We start from the raw sequence: 19929 nt of genomic DNA on the forward strand, positions 1-19929 counted from the left end.
AAAGTTTGGACAGTGTTTGTGTTGTTGCATTTTTAAAAAATGAGGTGTGTTTGCAAACCCGCCTGCTTTGATTATTTTTGTTACACAGGTGGGTATATGTGTAGACACATAAAAATGACCAGAGAATAGGAGCACACACCTGCTGTCTTGTTTAGTGACAGAAAAAGGCTTTTGATTAATTTTAAAATCCCACTCTAGGATTTTTTTCTTTTCGAGAAACCGCCCAGTTGGAGGGGGCTGCCTGAAGGACCGGACCGTGAGCTTGCTGTGATGCATTTTGTTAAATGCAGAAAAACATGCTAACTGTCAAAACAGTGCCACTCCCTCTCAGTGTCCAGCCGTCCCCAATTTAAGAGGTGAAGGAGGGGAAGAATAAACATTTCCCGTTTGCTAACTGCAAACCAGGGTGAGTCCTGCTTTCCCCCGATTTTATAAAATTCGAGCTTCTTTGCCTGCTTTAATGGTGTTCCAGAGAATTTGAACTGGGCCAATGAAGGTCTGAAGGGGATGGATTTTCCAGCATCTAATATCCGTCCCTCTTAGCAGCCAGATCAGAGGGGAATTTCAGACTTTGTTACTTCTCAACGTCATGTCTAAATCTATACCCTCATTGCAGTGAAAAATTTTGAAATCTCATTACCCTTCAAAAATAATTGATGATGCCTTTAGAGTTCTAAATTCAAGTTTTTCAATATGTTAAATAATAGAGACTATTTTTCTTTTCAATGTTAATATCTCATCTTTTACATTTTTAGTAGCAACATAGATTTTGTGAAAAGTAGCTGAGGAAATGGCTTTATTATCTATTTCAATGGCTGAAGCCCACCACTCCCCTGCTGGCCTGTATGTGTGAATTTGGGGACCAAAGCTTCATCAATTCCCACCCCGGCAGGTGAGCTGTACCTTGCCAATGCTGAAGTTCTTTGTGAGCTTAACGTTTCAAGACCTGATGATTTTGCTAAAGGCGATTTTGCTTGATGCGGTGGCGCTGAACGCTGAACGTAGCCCGGGTGTTGTTCTTGTTGTTGTTTTAAACATGGTACTTTACGCTGTGTTGAAACAGAATTAGGGGAAGCTTAAAGCATAATAATTTTCCCCATATGTGCAACACAGCCTCTTTCAATGTGTGGCCCCAGAGGTGGCACACAGTTAAAACTTGGAGGCTGTTTCATTCCTTTTCATAATGTGCGGGTGCCCGGGCCTCCGGGTGCTAGACTTTCAGCAGGCCCCAGGCCAGGCGGGCTTTGGTTGAGTGAACAGGAGGAGGAAGTTAAGGAAGTAGGGGTGGGGAGAGACCCTCTCCAAGCTGCAGAAGAAGGTGGCCCAAGCTCCTTGCCCGCGTCTACCGTGACGGTTTCATTTTACTTCTGCTCGCTTCATGCTATTTGCCCCAGGAGAAGAGGAGCGTATTCCAGACCCTAAGCGAGCTGGCTTTTTCCCTTCCCTAGACGTTTTAAAGAAGTCTTTCTGAAAGCTTGCCCTCCTCGTAAGCTTTGAAACCGTTGGTGTCCTGTTAGTGGCGAGGCCTGAGAGACACACGAAAAATAAAGGAGAGCGACCGTGTGGCTGAGAGCCCGCAGCCCTGCTGTTGAAACCACGCGGGGCTTTTGCACCTTTAGGAAGCCTTTTTAAAGAAGTCCTGCTATGTGGGGGCCGGAAACCCAAGTGAGTGGCCCTTGTGGAGGTTATCGGGAGGGGGCTTTTCCGTTCCTTGGGGAACATGGGCAGCTGGAGGACTGTATCTGAAGCTTTATTCAGGTCTTCAGCGGCAGCAGAGTGGAGAACCAGGCCCTTAGTGTGTAGCGGCCTGGGGACTGTGGGACTCATCTGAGGACCCTGTCACTCAAGGCTTCCTCCGTCTCAGTGGGGACAGGCATAGGTGCGGTAAGTGCTAGAAGGCCGGCAGCCCCTTGTGCTGTGAGCTGGCTCAGAGCTCTGTGCAGCCCCGGTGTCCTGCAACTCCAGCCTCCTGCAGTGCCTGTGTGGACCTCAGGCCTGGGGGCTTAGCGGCTCCTGGGGCATCTGTTGCTCCCAGCGGAGTGGGAAGATTCCACAGCACATGCTGTGAACAGCCAACGTTCTCGCCAACAGTTTGCGTCTTGGCAGCCACCCTGCTCGTCTGCTGCCCAGTGTACAAAAAGCATGTGCCCAGGACATTGGCTGTTCTTGATCCACTCATCTGCCACCTTTTCCTATTGCCTTCTGGTCCTCAGGAGGTTCTGGGCCTTTCAAGGGAAGGGAAAAGGAGGTTGAGGATGGAAGGGTCAGAGTGTCTGCCACAGGCTGCAGGGACTCTGGGCTGGGGAGGTTCTGCAGACCACGCAAATGCAGTTTGCACGAAGTCTGTCTGATAACCCTGTACCTTCCTGAACCAGCAAGAAGATATCGCAGGGCCAATCACAAAGATGTCGCAAATAAAATGAAAGCGCCTGAATACCATGGCAGACACCTTCCCATTGAATTAGCGCTGCATCCCTGGCGGGTTTTGGCTGAGTGGCCTCTGACTCTAAGCACAGTCCAGTTATGACAGATATGGGCTACCCGGAGAGACCCCCATGGCCTCTGAGCGTCCCATACATTCTCAGCCCCAGAGAGGCTGCAGCCAGAGTGGCCTCCTTGAATGGGCCATCTTGTGTAGCCTCTGAGGCTCCACCGCACTTTCACAGCTTCCAGGTAGAGAGACTGCCTGCCTCCTGCCGGCCGTGCCGGGGCCTCTCGAAGGCTGGGCTTGGGTCTGTGGTCGAAAGGCCATCACTGCTCTGGAATAGGTGACCTATCCCTGAAGATGCAAATCTTCCTGTAACTTTTGTCCAGGAATTGCTGGAGCCCTGGGCTAGGAATGAGAAAGTCACATCTTTCTGTGTGAACAAACTGCTTCCCCTCCCTGGCCTTGGTCTCTTTATCTGTAAAATGACCAGGCGGCCAGGGCTACGCTGCACTCCCCTTCTGGGCATAACCAGGGCTGCTGCCATGGGGCCTCACTTATGCTGCTGACCCTCTTGCCACCAAGACATGAAGATCAGAAGCCAGACACAGAAGAAAACACAGGGTCCTGGGAACTTCTGCACTTGGCTCATAAATCTTTCGGGGGTCCGTCCCCTTCCCTTTACCCAGTGACTGCGTGGGGGTTGCTGCTGGTGCAGGGAGAGGCTTGTGAACAGAGCTCCCAGCTCAGCGGTGAAAATGAACCCTGTGTGCTAGTGAAGGTCTCCTCACTCCTCCTCCCCACCCATCCAAAAAAGGGGTTGGGGGTGTTGGGCAAGGTTGGTTGATGGGGACCTATTGTTAACTGAAAACATGAGCTGGGGGGAGATAGACACACCAAGATAAAACACCCGTTGAAGGGTGGGCAGAGCCACATGTCTTGAGAAGGTGCTGGGGTCTCGGAGCCTGTGGTTGGCATCTTGGGAACTTGTGTTCGCCTGCGTCCCTATCTGACTCTCAGTGGGATGAAGGTGGGTAAGTAAAGACCTGAGGTTTTATGCCTTAGGTGCCAGTAGGCTGAGGCTGGTTGGGGGTCTGGGGTCCCGTGCTTTTGTTCCAGGTGAGTGGGACAGGCCGGGTCACAGCCACCCAGAGAGCCCGCCCCTTGCCTCCCAGTGAGCGCTTTCTTGCACCGCATATTTGAAATGCTTTCCCAAACTTTGAGAAGTGTTCCCTGCCTGCCTCTTGCATGGCCTCAGCTCGCCAAGGCGTTTGAAATGCTTGCTTTTTGACATAGGCATGTAAGGAAGGGGGCGGACGGTTTCAGGGGAGATTGGAAGGCTGGCAGCTGCTCTTCAGGGACAGCCACTGGGTCTGGGAAGACACCACCCACCTGTAATTTGTGCCAGGCTTTCTCTTCCCTTTTCAACCTTCCTGCTGTAGACCAAAAGCAGAGGGCTAGGTTTGTCTGAGTGTCAGCCTTGTGGGGACTTCATCCTGGGCGGTGGGTGTGTGAAGAGGGAAGGGGGGATGGTTGGTAAAGCTGCTGGCATCCCAGACCCATTTAGGGGGGATGGAGCTGGGAGACTTCCACCCCCTTTGTGTCCTGAGGTGCAGCTTCATGCTCTGGAACCCCAGTCTATGCCCACCCAGGCTACGAGATCATGGAGACACTGGGCCTCGCCTGTCTCAGCGGCCCTCTGGCCCTGGGTCTCCAACTGTCTTGTGTTATTTTCACAGGTGGCCTCCCCAGTGGAATCACTCTCTCTAAGGCTGAATCCACATGCACCAACTCAGGCCCTTACAAAGATTCAGGTGACATCAGACAGATCACCTTAAGCACTCTGGGGCAGTCTCTTGGCTGAAAACAGTAGTAGGATTGAGAGGGTTATCTCCAGGATTCATGAACCTCACATAGGTTGGCAAGGTGCTTCCATAGTGTCCTGTTCATAGTAAACACTCATGACCAGCCATTAAGGTTTACCTGGAGCACAGAAGAGAAAAAGAGAAAGGAATCTTTGGTCTGAGTGACGTGCATTTATCACACGGTACTGTGCAGCCCTGGCAGGGAAAGCCACCGTGTCTGGGAAGATGCCGCTCACCTTTAATTCTGCCAGGTGTTTTCCTTCCTTTTTCAACCTTCCTGCTCTACAGGGAAAACAGAGGGTTGGGCTATTCAAAAACCCAGAGAGAGCATGTGCACCAACTGCCTCTGTTTAGAGCCTTTCCATCATTTCTGGGAAAAAGGTGCGCTATAAATAAGTGCATCATTTGGGAAATCCTGCCCTGCTTTTGGGTCTCCTTCTGCATTCACTGACCCAGTCGGACTGCCATTACCTTCATGTCCCGTTCACTGCCTCCCAAGAGAAGGGAGGCCCTGGGCCCTGCTCCCCCAGCTCTGGAAATCTTCCACTCTTTTCAAAGTGGGAAGGGAGGGAAGGAGGAAGAGGTCTTCGGGGTTTTGGTGGAACGTAAGCAGGGACTCTGGGATTTTCTACTTATAATGTCCTGAATCTCCCCGCTCCAGGGGTGCTGCACACCCTCTCCGCTCTGGAGGGCCCCTCTCCCACTCTCTACTCCAGACAATCTCTGCCTCTGAGTCCTTCCAGATACCTGAGCATGTCAGACCCCAGAGCACCCACTTCTGGAGGACACTCACCTGGGCTGTGGTCCCTGTGCCGCCATTTCCTACTTTTAGGGTCTTGGGGTATTCTGTGCCGAGCCTCAGTTTCATCATCTGTCAAATGGGTGAGTCTGCCACGCCTGCCTTTCACAGAGGTAGTAAGGGTTGGCAAGATAACTTCCATGGAGCCCTGAGTGTCCACACCTGGTGCTATTATAAGATTGTTTTTCTGTCTTTGGAGCACTTCCCCATGGGACACCTGAGGCAGGTTAACTTACAGAGCTTCGGTCCGTTTCCTGGTTTGCAAAATGGGAACGACAAAGGTTTCTATTAGAGCTGCTGTGAGGACGAAATGGCTCAATACATTTTAGTTATTCATATTATTATCATCTATGTCTCCAGTGTTTTTAGGTTGTCAGTAAGGTGAGGGGCTAAGCCCTTCATCTCTCCACCACAGCTCTTCTCAAACATGCTACACATGCGGTTGAATCACACATACGTGTAAAACACACACACACACATTGTATATGTGTTAACTGTCTTTACATTTGGAAAAGTGATGCAGACATTTGGAAAGGCGACACAGATTACTGTTAACTCAGGTTTCTGCTTTTGACTTGCCAGTGGGGAAGGTTGAGTGGATGGCTTGGGGCACAGTGGGAGGAGCTCTTGTCTCTCACCCCTCGGCCTTTTTATCTGAGGCAGTTTTCATCACCAGTGCCTGGGTTCCGATCTGCCTGCCTAAGGATCGCACATGCGCTTTGTCCCAGGACTGGCAACGAGGCTGTCTACCCTCATCCCACGCTGAACCCCGTTTCTGCTCAAGCCTCAGAGCTGGAGACTCCAGTCCTTTCGGAGCATCCGGGCAGGCCAGAGATCTCAGGCTTTTCTTGCAGGCTGGGAGGCGAACCCTCACCAAGTGACTTCTCAGATGACGCTCTTTTCTGGGATCCGAGGCTTATGAATCTGCAGGGAACGTTCAGTGTCCCCATCTGGCTCTCTAGGACACTCGTTCTAGAGGCCCGCCAGGCCGTCTCCCAGGCTCCGCTGCCCCCCGCAGGCCCTTCGCTCAGTCCTCAGCCAGCAGAGCATCCGCACGAGGGCGCATCCGCTCTCGGACTCCCGGGGCTTGAGCCTGCACTCCCCGGAAATATGGAAATTGCCCCAGCGCGGGGTTCCTTCTAACAGAGGCCCCTCCTAGGCTCAGGTTACAAACTCATCAATCACCCAGGAGCCCGGGATTCAAACCCGCTCCGGAGCCGGGCTGGGGCGCAATGCCGGAGTTCTACAGCTGAAACCTCCCAGAGACTGCACACTTCTGCAAAAGCGCGGGGCTGGCTGTGCGTCTCCAAACCGCAACTGGAGCATGGGCATTTGTTTTTTGTTTTGTTTTGTTTTTTCTCTCTCTCCCAATCTCTCGCTCTCTCTCTCTCTTTTTTTTTTTTTTTTTTTTGCTTTACTATCGGTGCCCCGCCCACCAACCGAGCGTGTCTCCGCCCGCGTCCCGCCCATTACCAAATCGGGCAGTGTTTATCACTGTACAAATTCAAGCTCGGATTTGTCTTAGAGTTTGGAAGTCGCGCCAGGACGGCAGGCGTTTCCGTAGAGGCAGGGATATGCGTACTGGACTTCGGGTGCCGCGTGGGGAGCTCCAGGACGGGCTGTGGGATAGGAAGGTGGGGAAAGGGTTGCATAGTGACACCGGTTTAGCTCTCGGTCTGGGTGTGTTGGAGCGAGCGCCGAGGCTGGAGAAGGAACTGGATCCAAACTTGAGCTTGTTGGGGGCGCGCCGCCCGGGAGAGGTTGGGTGACCCCAGAGACTGTGGGGCCTGCGGGTTGCAAAGGTGCTGGCATTGAGGTTTCTTCGTCCCAAGGGTGAAAGGTGTGCGCGAGTGAGAGCGAGCGGTCACGAAACGACAACGCCCCGCCCCTGCTGGCCAGAGGTTCACCCCCAGGACCTAGGCGGGTCGGGCTGAGCGCTGGACCCACGTTAAAGGAGTAGGGCCGCGGAGGGAGGAGGCCCGAGCTGTCCCAGGGACTGGCCTGTCACTCCCGCAGGCAGTGTCGAAACCCAGACCGGTTTTTCCACCATTCCTGCGACTTCCTTTTTGATATTTTAAATTTACCCGCTCCTCTGCGGTCTACTTATTCTATGGGCTGGGTACCCGGGAACCCCAAACACACCGGTTATTTCTGTTTTTCTCATTTTGAAAAAGGATGCCCGCCACCTTTCCTTGTTCAGAGGCTACCTGGGCACTCACATCCCCAGCCGGGTGTGGCAGCAGCGGACACTCCCCCTACCGCTGTGAGTGCCCTCGGTGCCTCTCCCTCCTTCTTGGCCCACATGTAGTGGGCCATTTCTGCACCCACCTGCCATCATCCCCCTTCCCTCGTCTCTTTGACACGCTCACACGGTTTACTCAATGAGACGCCGGTTACCCGAATGCGTGTGCGTGCGTGTGAGAGTGTGTGTGTTTTCATATTCAGGGGGTGATCATAAACAGGAAGTAGTCACACTAGGTGCCCTCTACCCCTACCCTAAGGAGTGGAGTGGGGAAGAGAGGCCGCCTTCGAAATCAGCATGATTCAGGATCTTTTATTCAAACAGTGACGTGGGAAAATGTAAAATGAGATGGGGGTGGGTAGCAGCGTACACCCCAGGGGGGGTGGATGCAGGGAGAGCAAGCAGGCTTCCCAAATGCCTAATGTAATCACGGGCCAGCTGCATGCACTTGTAAAGTTGTTATAACCCCCTCCTTGTTATAAACAGGAAAGCCCAGAATATAAAGCTGGAGACCCACATTCACAAATACCAGGCCTCCCGCGCCAGCTGCCACGGCCTCCTTTTATGGTGTTCCTCCCTTGCAACCTTGGCCCCATCAGGAGGACCTTACTTTTGCCCCCAGTTCTCTAAATGGGTTTATTTTGAAACCTTCCTCGATGGAGCTGTGGACCAGGTGCTCTTCCCCAGGCTTCCAGTGCCCGAGGCCTTCCCTTCCAGAGGGGCTGGGCTCCCAGAGTCCAATTTCCCTCCGATTTCCAAAGAGGCCTGGAAGGGAGGGTGTGGGAGAGCAGGTCCCTAGAGAGTGCCGCCTCCTATTGGGTCCGCCACCTGTTTTTTCAGAGAGGGCTGAATCCCCTTCTCAGTAGACATTCAGGCTTCTTAGACACCCTCCCTGCCCCGATCTAAAAGGTTCCTAGGACCTCAGAAAGCGTTTTACTAGACTCGACGTTTTACATCTTGACATGTCCAGTTAAGCCTGGGAGAAGAAAAGGCCTTTTGTGGGAGGCCCTGGGGTTGTGGGGCTCCCCCAGGCCAGCGTAAAACTCACCCCTGCACACCCACCCCCATCTCCACCTCTCTTTCCTGGCTCAGCAGACCCTGCTCCGAGCCACCGCGGTCTACATCCTGCCTCACTGACTGTGTGTGCTTACAGCGTCAAGGGGTGGACGTGATATTTCAAACATCAGATCAGTGCGTTTATATATTGGGTGCCCGGAAATTTTTCCAAATAAACACAGCTTGATTCAACTTGGGTGGGCGGACTTATCAACAGACTAATTCTATAAACAAATGAAGGAATAGCCCCAAAACCGATTGGCTGGTATCAAAAAGACACGTGGAGGGAAAAGCTTGGAGTTTTTCAGCAATGAAATTTTAATTAATGTGGGTGGGCTGAGAACACAAGGACTGTTTATCATAGACAATTTATTTTCCAGGGCTAAGTCAACATATAACAGCAAACTTACAACAATTATTTAACATTTTTAAAGCCATGAAGAAGGGACAGAGCACGGAGCTGCCGGGGAGAGCGGCAGAGCCAGAGGCAGAGGCACGGCTGGCTCCCCGGGAGGGCCCTTGCGGCGCGGGGCGCAGTGCCTAGGTCCCCCGGGTCGCCTGCGTTGCGGGGAGCGCAGCGCAGGCTCTCGCTTGCCATGAGTCACCTCTTCGATCCCCGGTTGTCTGCCCTGGCAGCCTCGCCCATGCTCTATCTGTACGGTCCCGAGAGACCCGGGCTGCCTCTGGCCTTCGCCCCCGCGGCTGCTCTGGCTGCCTCGGGCCGGGCCGAGACCCCGCAGAAGCCTCCCTACAGCTACATCGCGCTCATCGCCATGGCGATCCAGGACGCGCCCGAGCAGAGGGTCACGCTCAACGGCATCTACCAGTTCATCATGGACCGCTTCCCCTTCTACCACGACAACCGGCAGGGCTGGCAAAACAGCATCCGCCACAACCTCTCGCTCAACGACTGCTTCGTCAAGGTGCCCCGCGAGAAAGGGCGGCCGGGCAAGGGCAGCTACTGGACGTTGGACCCCCGCTGCCTGGACATGTTTGAGAACGGCAACTACCGGCGCCGAAAGAGGAAGCCCAAGCCGGGCCCTGGGGCCCCGGAGGCCAAGAGGCCCCGCGCCGAGACGCACGAGCGCAGCGCGGAGGGGCAACCTGAGGCAGGGAGCGGGGCAGGGGGCTCGGGCCCCGCAATCCCACACCTGGAGGGAGCGCCTGCGGGCCCCTCGCCCCTCCTGGACGGCCCCTTTCCGCCGGCGCCCCTCCACTGGCCGGGGACCGCGTCCCCAGACGAGGACGCCGGTGACGCTGTCCAGGGCGCAGCGGCCGTGGCCGTCGGCCAGCCAGCGCGCACGGGGGACGGCCCGGGGTCCCCTCTGCGCCCCGCCTCCCGCAGCTCTCCGAAGAGCTCCGACAAGTCCAAGAGCTTCAGCATAGACAGCATCCTGGCGGGAAGGCAGGGCCAGAAGCCGCCTGCAGGGGACGAGCTCCTGGGGGGCGCCAAGCCCGGGCCCGGCGGCCGTCTGGGTGCCTCGCTCCTGGCCGCCTCCTCCAGCCTCCGTCCGCCTTTCAACGCTTCCCTGATGCTCGACCCGCACGTCCAGGGCGGCTTTTACCAGCTGGGGATCCCCTTCCTCTCCTATTTCCCCCTGCAGCTTCCCGACACGGTGCTCCACTTCCAGTAAAGCAAACGATGGCGCGGTTCTTCTCCCGGCCCGGCCTGCGCCTCCGCTGAGCGAAAGGCCACAGCTCCCACCTGCGGAGGATTCTAAAATGATCTTTGCCTGGGACGGCCTATGGGTTCAGGGAAGTGTCACCAACCATTGCGCGCAGGTGGGCGAGCTGGCCTGCCTTCTCCGAAGCAAACTTTTCCCAGCAACCGGGCGCAGCTACGGAGACTTAAAAGATCCCTGCGGGGTCATGGGCATCCGCAGGGACCTCTACCGCGGGAGATTCCTTGACTTTTGACCTGTCTAATGGAGTGGTCTTCAGCCGCCCACCGCAGGTCCTGCGCGTCCCGGGCATGCGAGGGCCCGCAGACTACCCAAGACAGGCCTTACAGGTGCAGTGTGGTCCTTTCGACTGGGGACCCCCATATGACCGTCGCCTGCTTCGCTGTTGCTGTGTGGGTCAGGCCTTGGTTATGAGCCCATCTGGGTGTGGGGTGGTCACAGCTGGGTTTGTTCCCGACTTGAAGTTGTGGAGGTGCCGGGGGTGACCCCGGGTTTTCAGGTTTTCTGGAAGATGTAGGGCCTGATTAGGATTTATGACCAATGTTCAGGTACAGAAGCTGATAAACCACCCAGAGCAGTAACACTTTTATTTTAAACAGAGAAGTTTTCTCTTAATTTCTTTCTGGGTAGTAAAAGGAACATGTTTTATTATTTGCATAAATACTTGACTCTAAGCATTGACCTTTGAAAACGCGTGTATTAACAACTTTTATTAAGAAAGTGCACTCTATATAACATCTTCTTGCATTATGATATCTCATTAGCCAATACACATGCAGCTATGTAACCCACAACAGCAGATGGCCTATCCTTTTGCTTTTGTTTTTAAGGGATCAAAATATTTCAAGGCATGCCATGAGGAAGGGTGTGAGGGGGAGGGGATATGCCTCAGACAATGTTGGAGTTTTGATTTCCATGTTTTTTCAAGATCCAGGCTTGTGGTCGCTATATTTTTCAGAAACAGATAATGAAGGACTACGTTTAATTTAAAAAGTTGGGTGAAACAAGCAAAAGCAAATGCAGAGAGAGAGGGATGAATGCGGGGGAAGAATAAGGGGATGTGCTGGTATCAGCTGGAAGGGGCCTCTCCAGGCCCCAGAGGACCTGAGGCTTGATGGCAGGACACTCCCGGCCCCGCACCTCTAGCAGCTTAAAGAGGTGACTGACAGTCTGGGGAGGGGAGCAGAGGTCTGCAACAAAAATCTAATTAAGAATATTGAGATGTTCACAACCAAGTTAGGCTTGGAACTTCGGGGAAATGCACCCAACCTCTATGCCATCTCTAGCTGGGTTATCTTCGAGGTCGTGAAATGCAATTTTCTGAACCTCTAAGTCACTTATTTTATGTCATGTGATAAAGACACAAGTAGTCACGCATTCTTGGAAATAGGCTGGGAGGGAGGTCTTTAAGATAGCTTTTAAAATAGTTTCCGGGACTTCTCTAAAAATGATGACAAACTTTGAATCCAGAGGGCCTGCTGGTCAATGTGTTGGAAAGGACATTTCAGGCTGGCAGAGTAATTGGATAATTCATAGGCATAGAGGTGACTTTTGGAAAATTCATTCTCATATCCATGTTGAACCAGGCTTCCGTGACTGGTTTCCACCCAGGCCAGTGGGAAGACTCTGGGAAACTGCAGCCCAGCCGTGATTGGAAGAACTTCCAGGAGGAACCATTGCTGAGATCCAGGCTCACTGTGTTTAACTGAAAATGTGGTGGAATGGCTGTCACTGGATATTTTGTTATCCCAAACTCTCAGCCTCTGTGAATAAAGTTGTTTTTTCATTAACCTCTCAGTGACTGGTTCAGTGGATTACTGGAGGGAAATAAACAAACAGTGTAATAAGAAAGAGGAGACTGGGATTATATCTGGGAGTCGTGTTAGCATCTCAGGAGGCTCTGGCTTCGGAGGGGTAAACACACAGACAGACGGGAAGGAGTGAAGAGGATGCCGGGCCCGGGAAGTTGCCTCCATATCAGAAAGCACAATGAGTTAATTCTGCCATATTGAATCGGTTTTTAATCTTTGCTTTTTCTTTTTTGTGTTTGGTATGCTGTCTTGGGAGGTTTTGTTAATTTGTGATGGCTATGTTTTGAAGAAGCAAATAATTTGATACTGCAATTTTAAAAGGATCATATTTTAAAGTTACCATTCCAAAAAGTATTGTACAAACGTGACTTTTATGACACAGAAAAAATGCAAATGTATCCACTTTGTGTGTTTATACATGCATAAAGATAAATTCTATTTAATCCCCACTTTCATCTGGTTTAGAAAAGCTAAGACAAATGGATAGTGAGGTCATTTTTATGTAATCTATATAATTTCATGCGTATTCCTTCCTCCCGAACCAAAAAGAGGAACTTGGGGTCATACCAATCTGAACAACTGTTCTATTGATCCAGATTTCATCGTTGGCTCAAAATTATGGCTCAATAAGGTCAATAGTTTCTGCTCTTAATTAAAACAAAATCTCAGCTATAATTAGGGTGAGCCAGAAGCAAGCTTATCATTGTACTCTTATGCCATCTGAAGGAATACCTCTCTGCTCTCAACTAAACAAAGGGAACAGATCTGTCTTCTGTAAATGAGTTTTGGTTCAAGCCCTGATTACACACATACACACAAACACATACCCACACACATATGAGTGCACTGATCGTAATGAGGATATGGCAGGCACATGTAGGAAACTGTGTATACATATGTATATGTTTATATAGGTGTATATACATATATATATACATGAATGTGTAGGGGGTGTGTGTGTGTATTTGTTCTGTGTACATGAATGTTCATAAATTTATCTTTTTTGAATATACCTGAGACTCAGATCAAGTACTGAGTCCTTTCACTTTAACCCAAGTATTGATACTATTTGAAAGATTTTGTTTTTCTATATAGTTTTGAAAAGTAGATATAATTTCTATATAGCTTTAATAGTTTTGTTTCTCTATGTAGTGTGAACCAGGGATAACTTTATTGTTCTGTGTTATTATAGTGAAACTAACAGATTTTATTCAAACGTCGTAGAAGACACCCGCTTTGAGAACTTTTCCCTCCGTTCACAACGACAGAGAACTTTACAAAGGACTCTCGCTCTGCCTGGCCTCATCTAGTTACTGGCTCTTCTAGAAGCGAATGGCCTCCTGGGCTTCCAATGAACCATAAGAGTTTTGAGAACCTGAACAGGACCTGCTTAGCCATTTTCAGATTTAATTGTGCCCGTTTGAATGGTGGTCTTCACCATTTCACTCAAAGTGGTGAGTGTATACCCGTGTGTGTGTTAAAGAATTAGCCACATATAATTATTGTTATAGCTGAAAGCCAGAGCCAGCCTGCCCAGACACTGGCAGGTTAATGTTAACATCACAAAAGTGGGTGACATTTCCAGGGACCAGCTGCACCCGGAGTGAGAAAATCGGGGGAGAGTCGTGATTTTGTGCATTTCCTGGCTCCATGGTGGCTGGAGTTTTGCTTCCATGAAATAAAGATTGTTTCATAGAATGAAAAACATAAATGATAAAAGCAAAGTTTGTCCATTAAAAATAAAGAGCGTGAGTTTGTGGAAAAGTAAGATTCTTTTGACTCCCATTTAAAGCAGTTTTAAAAATATGCCTGAATAGCCACATGGCAAGCTCTCTCCTCTGCTGGTCCTTATCTAGAGGCCCCAGTGCTGAGTTCTCCAGGGCTCAGACAGGGGCCACAGGTGTTTACAGTGACCTGGAGTGGGGCCTGATCACTGGAGCGGGCAGTGGTGGGGCTTGGGCTGAACTGGGGGGGGAAGTTCTGTCCCTTCAGATGGCATCCAAATGCCAATTGCACTGGGCAAATCAAATGTGTGGCTTATAGGCCAGATATAGAGTCAAGCTCAGGCTCTCCACCATGGGGTGCAAATGAAATCTAGGGGGACACAGTCAACTCAGGTGTCTTTACACTAGCAGTGGGGGTGGAGGGAGGCAATGGGACAAAGATTTGGTCCCAACCTGTTTTTTCCATTAAGTACAAGAATGAGGGTCCTGGCAGGAAATAGAAACCCACTTAGATGGCTCCATGGAAAGGATCAGGGTGGAAGGACTATTTATGGAGGAGTGGTCTGGGTAAAGGAAACCATCAGTGATTAGCAAGGGTGAGAATGGCTCCATCCTGCCTCTGCCCCCCTCAGCCCGCAGCAGGTACCACCTTCAGAGCTGGAGTGGAAAGGAGCCAAGTGCTGGAGCGGACAGGAGGGAAGGGAAATATCCCACTTCTCCTCTTCCTCCTTCCAGCCTCATCCGATGCCTCTGATGGGCTGAAAACTGTCAGAAGCCCAACTTACAATGGAGCCCAGGTAATGCTGTCCACAGGGGTCAACCTGAAGAGGAGGTGAAGAAGGGCTGAGAGTGGACCAGGGAAGGGTTGGGCAGGCTGACTGTGACCAGCACACTGAGGGTTCTTCTGCTGGAATCAGGAAGTTGCCACTGCCCTCACCACACCTTGATGTACAAGAGCCAAGGTTGGGATGTCCCAGTTCAATGCCTGTGGCTGCATCTGGAGTTCCAGAAGATTGGAATCTCCTATCTGGCAAGCTTCCAAGAGAAGCAGGCTGTAGATACTAATCTGGGTCCCTCTTAGGTGGGCAGGGCCTCGGCCTGAACTGAGCTCCAGAGAAGGCTTGCCCTGGCCATGCATCTCTGCCTGGATGTCTTGGAGCCTGAGAAGTTGCTGGACTGCCTGTGATTGTGCGTGGTAGTAGTGTTTTGTTTTTTTTTTGTTTTTGAAGGCAGAGTCTCACTCTGTTGCCCAGGTTGGATTGCAGTGCAGTGGTGTAATGATAGCTCACTAGCCTCAAACTCCTGGGCTCGAGCCAGCCTCCTGCCTCAGCCTCCTGAGTTGCTGGGACTATACGTGCACATTCTTACACTTGGCTTATTTTACAATTTTTATGTTTGCAGAGAGGGGTCTGGCATGTTGCCCAGGCTGGTCTCGACTCTTGACCTCAAGTGACTCTCCCACCTCAGCCTCCCAAAGCACTGGGATTACAGGCGTGAGCCACGGCATCTAACCTTCACTGGGTTGTGTGACTGATGCTGTCCTGCCCTTCTAGAATGTGTGGACCACATGTTGGCGAGGGCATCCTCAAGCCCAATCCAGAAGAAGTTGGGATGAAAAAAAGGACTCCACCCCAGGGCAGTGTCTGTGTTAAGCCCACTTGGAAGGGTGAGGAACAACATCCTGGAGTTCCTGAGGTCATGTGAACTTCAACAGCATGAACTTTAAGGAACAGCTCATGCCTTTGCAATGTGCAGCAGGAAGTATTATGAACCTCATGCCACCCAGAGCTCTTGGCTTCTCATTTCTCCCAGGTAGTTGGTCACCATCTCCTATCCACCTCTTCCAGGTCTGCCCCTACACACCCAACAATGGGAACAATTGCTGTAATTGCATCTTACTGATGCCTTACACCTCAGTAATTGATCTAGTCGAGGTGGGGTGGCCCCGGAAGAGGGTTCCTTAACCTGGAGTAGAGTGTGGTCTCAGTGCCCATCAGATAGAGGCTAAAAAGGCAGCTGAGCTTTCACTTGCTATTGACATTGGCACAGTGACCTAACTCTTTTGTCCCTTAACTCCTGGCATGGGTACAAATAACATTAGTAATTGCTTCATAGAGCTGTCATGGGGCATAAATTAAATGATGGTTATACGTTCATGACAACAGCCTGCCCTGGTTCTCATCTGTAAAATAGGAAGAATAATCTCTCCTCCTCCGTGGGACCCCATCAGAGTTAAATGAGTAGATGTCTATAAAATATCCAGCATACAGAAAACACTCAAAACATGCTAGGTCTTATGGCTGTATACAGATGTAACCTCTAGTCTCCATTTGTGACTTCTCTGTTCAGCAACAAAATCACGAACCAACAGCACTGCTCATGTTAGAGAATTCTGTCGCGAACAGAAGGCTCCTGGGGCTGATTCCTCCAGTCCTCCTGCCCGGGAAGGCTGGGATCCATTTCATCTTTTTGTTGCCATGTTTCCTCTCTTGAGATGATCCAACCGTTTGAACACGAAACCAAAAGCAAAATAAGCTGCTACACACGGCAGGGAATCTTAGGAAAACCATAGAAGAGATGATTTTCACAGACTGGAGGAGGGCAACATTCCTTTGGTGCTTCTTTGCTTTGCCCGGGCGGTACAAGGAGCCTAGAGGAGACTTCCCAGGGCTGACTGTCTAGCCACTGTGAACTCAAGGGCCTTGGGAATGAATACAAGTCTTTATTTCTGCCCCCCCAGCACGGAGACCATTCCTATAAGCCAAAACAGAGGCTCCACCCCTCTCCTGGGGAGAAAGGGCCTAGCCTGGAGGAACAGTTTTCCCTAAACTCACGCATTTCATAGCCCGCCTTATAAAGTGTAAAGAGTATTTCTTTTCAATGCTGTAGCTAAATATAGCAGGGCTTGGTCAGCTAGAACATTTTTAGAAAGCACATTACAAATCAGGAATGTTTTGGAGAAATAAATAAACTTTCCCACATTTTTGGACTTTGAGTCGGTCCTGCAGCTTCCATCTTGAGGGCATGACTGGTGGGGAAATGATAAATAATTCATCAATGGCGCTGCCCAGGGCTCTTTTTGGAACCCTGAGTGTACTGGATATTCTGCATTGACTGAAGTTGTGGCACAAGGATGGACGTGCAGGGAGACACTCTCGGAGGAGGGCAGCCCCCTGTCTCCATAAGGGCCACTCAGTGGCACAAGGAAGAGAAACAAATGTATCTCCAATGTGTTGCATTTCTGACCCAGCCATTTTGGGAGGTGTTCACTGAAGTATCTGAATGTGATGAGAAGAAACCCATAAGGCTGTGATTCCCACCTGCTCTGCACCAAGGATGACCTGGGAGTTTTGGATTTGTGCAGCACCTATGTCCTGACCTCAGGCCATGGTTCACTTGGCCTCTGGTGAAACCAGACAGGTGTATTTTTGTAAGTTCCTCAGGCAATTCTATTGATTCTGCAACCAGAGCTGACAGCCCCTGCAGTGAGGTATAGATGCCACTGGGTGCATTTGTAGGGGTGGAGAGAAGACATACTCAGCATTAGCTATCATTTCTTTCTTTTCATCTATGCATATTTATATGCAAGTTTTGTTTGTTCAGAGTAGACTCTCACCATCTCTCTATGACCTCAACTACCCTTTCCCTTTATTCTGTGTAGATTTGTCTTTCAATAAAATACCACTTAGAAGTTATATGTGTTCATACGGGAAATGCGTAATATTCAGAAAAGTGGTAAAAAGGGAACAAACCTGTAGCTGCACAATTACTTGTAAAAATCCTACCTCCAAGAGTGTATGCTTGGTATTTCCAATGTATTTTGGTATTTCTTTTGGTATATCATCATTCTCTAGGTTGTTTTTATTTCATTAATGCTACCACAATTACCACCACCACCACCACAATTATCACCATCATCATTATCACCACCACCATCATCATCATCATCACTATCACCACCACCACCATCATTATCATTATCACCATCATCACCATTATCACCACCATCACCATTATCATCACCACCACCATCACCATCACCACCACCACCATCATCACCCTTACCATCATCAGCATCATCATTATAACCACCATTATCATCACCACCACCACCACCATCACCATCACTATCACCATTATCACCATCACCATCATCATCACCATCATCACTATTAACATCATTATCATCATTACCACCACCATCATCATCATCATCACCCTCACCACCATCATCACTATCACCATCATTATCATCATCATCACCATCATCACTATTAACATCATTATCATTACCACCACCACCATCATCATCATCATAACCCTCACCACCATCATCACTATCACCATCACCATCACCATCACCACCATCACTATTAACATCATTATTATCATCACCACCACCATCATCATCATCACCATCATCACTCTCACCACCACCATCACCATCACCACCACCACCATCATCATCATGATCGTCATCACCGTCACCATCATCACCCTCACCACCATCATCACTATCACCATCATCATCATCATTGCCATTATCATCACCCTCACCACCATCATCACCATCACCACCATCATCATCATCACCACCATCATCATCATCACCCTCACCACTATCATCATCACCACCACCACCACTATCATCATCATCATCACCAGCCTTGCCACCGTTGTCATCATTACTGTCACTATGTTGCATCTCAACATTGCCTGTGCAGTGCACTGGGGACAGAGAACTCTGCAAGTCATACTTCTTTTACTTTAATTGCTGACAGCTTGGTAATGGAGAGAGGTGAGTGAAAAATATTTATTTATTAAAAAGTTAAATTTTGATATAATTGAAGATTCACAGGAAGGTGTGAAGAAATGTACGGAGATGGGAAAGAGACTTATTTTGTATGAGAATTTTCATATCCACTTTCTCATTCTATTTTAACCACCTTCATGTGAGGTAGACATTACCATTTTCTCCACTTACACACACTCTAACACAGGGACACTCAGAGAGGGTTAGGTGGCTTTTCTTAAGGCACATGGCTAGTCAGTTTCAGAATTAGTCCTGAAATTGAGAGTCCAGCACTCCCAGCCCTCTGGTTCATTCTGACCTCCTGCTGTGGCATCTGGCACCAGGGATTGGGAACAAAGACTTCTGCCAAGTGACCCCTGGTTGGCAAGTCCAGTCAGTGACTTTGCTGTCTTCTCCATCATTCTCATGGGGGAACCACGCTGGCTTCTCTCTCTAAGCCCTGCCAGGATCTCTTTCTGTTTTCAGGTTGATTTTTATCCTTTCTGAAATTACAGGAATAACTTGGTTAGAATTGTGACTTCTGTTGTCTGTGTAAACCATTGAATCTCCATCTGGGCTAAGCACTGAAATCACTCTGTGTGTGTGCTTGTGTGTGTGCGCGTGCTGGGGGGAGCAGCTTTAAAAGTGCTGGCAGCAGTGTTGTAACCCCAAATGGTATTTCAGAAACCTTCCCAAATGATTCTAGTGTAACTGATTTTGGGAACCAGTGGTTTTGACATCATTAAGGGAAGGCTTGAGGTCAAGTGTCCAGATTATTCAGAAAAACCACTTGGCATGAAGGAACAAAAAAGTGGGTTCAGGGCTGAAAGAAACAGCCCAACTGCTTGGTATTACACAAGCTCTGTACCCTCATCTCCTTGTCCTCACTCTTGGGAGAAGGATTGAGCACACAATCTTTGCCCTCTATCATTTTATCATTTCAACAACTCCAGGAGGTTGGCTAAAGTCTCTCCGTTTGACAGATAAGAAATTGAGGCTGGGGTGCGGGACTTCATGAGCAGTACACAGTTAGGAAGAGGCTGAGTCAAAAATTGAGGTCAATTTCTTTTAGAACCCTTGCTGTCCCTCACACCATCTTCTATGCTGCCCATCCTAGAGTTTCACAAATGTTAAAACACATTTCAGTGCAGCATAAAGTAAGTGCATGCATTTAGGAATATCCATAGATGAAGAGCATGGCTTACATGTTTCCATGGTGAAGAACATGCCTTGTATCTAGTGGTCTTTGTAATCGGCATAGTTTATCATTTCTCATCTAACGAATAGTGATTGTCATTAACTGTCAGGCTGTGATATGCCTTAGAAATATGTCAATGAACCAGACCCAGGTCCTGGCCTTCAAGGGTTCATATTTTGGTGGGAAAAACTAGAGAAGCAAATTGATATGCGCCATCTAAGGCAATTTGGACATTTATGGTTACTCAAAATCTTTTAAACACTCTTCAGTTTCTGATAGATTCCCATACTTTAAATCCTACCTTCCCAACATAAGCAGGAAGAAAGCCCTGCTTG

The 19929-nt window shown here is 49.7% G+C and overlaps 1 protein-coding gene across 1 annotated transcript; it reads left to right on the forward strand.

Annotated features, from left to right (window-relative positions):
• Positions 1–8946: 8946 nt before the first annotated feature.
• On the forward strand, positions 8947–11020 carry FOXL1 (forkhead box L1). The gene has a single exon (XM_011971640.1). It carries the CDS (start codon positions 8984–8986, stop codon positions 10019–10021), a length of 1038 nt encoding a protein of 345 aa, XP_011827030.1. The 5' UTR covers positions 8947–8983; the 3' UTR covers positions 10022–11020.
• The last annotated feature ends 8909 nt before the right edge of the window (positions 11021–19929 follow it).

Source organism: Mandrillus leucophaeus, unplaced genomic scaffold (genome assembly GCF_000951045.1).
Source record: "Mandrillus leucophaeus isolate KB7577 unplaced genomic scaffold, Mleu.le_1.0 Scaffold10, whole genome shotgun sequence".
NCBI lineage: Eukaryota > Metazoa > Chordata > Mammalia > Primates > Cercopithecidae > Mandrillus > Mandrillus leucophaeus.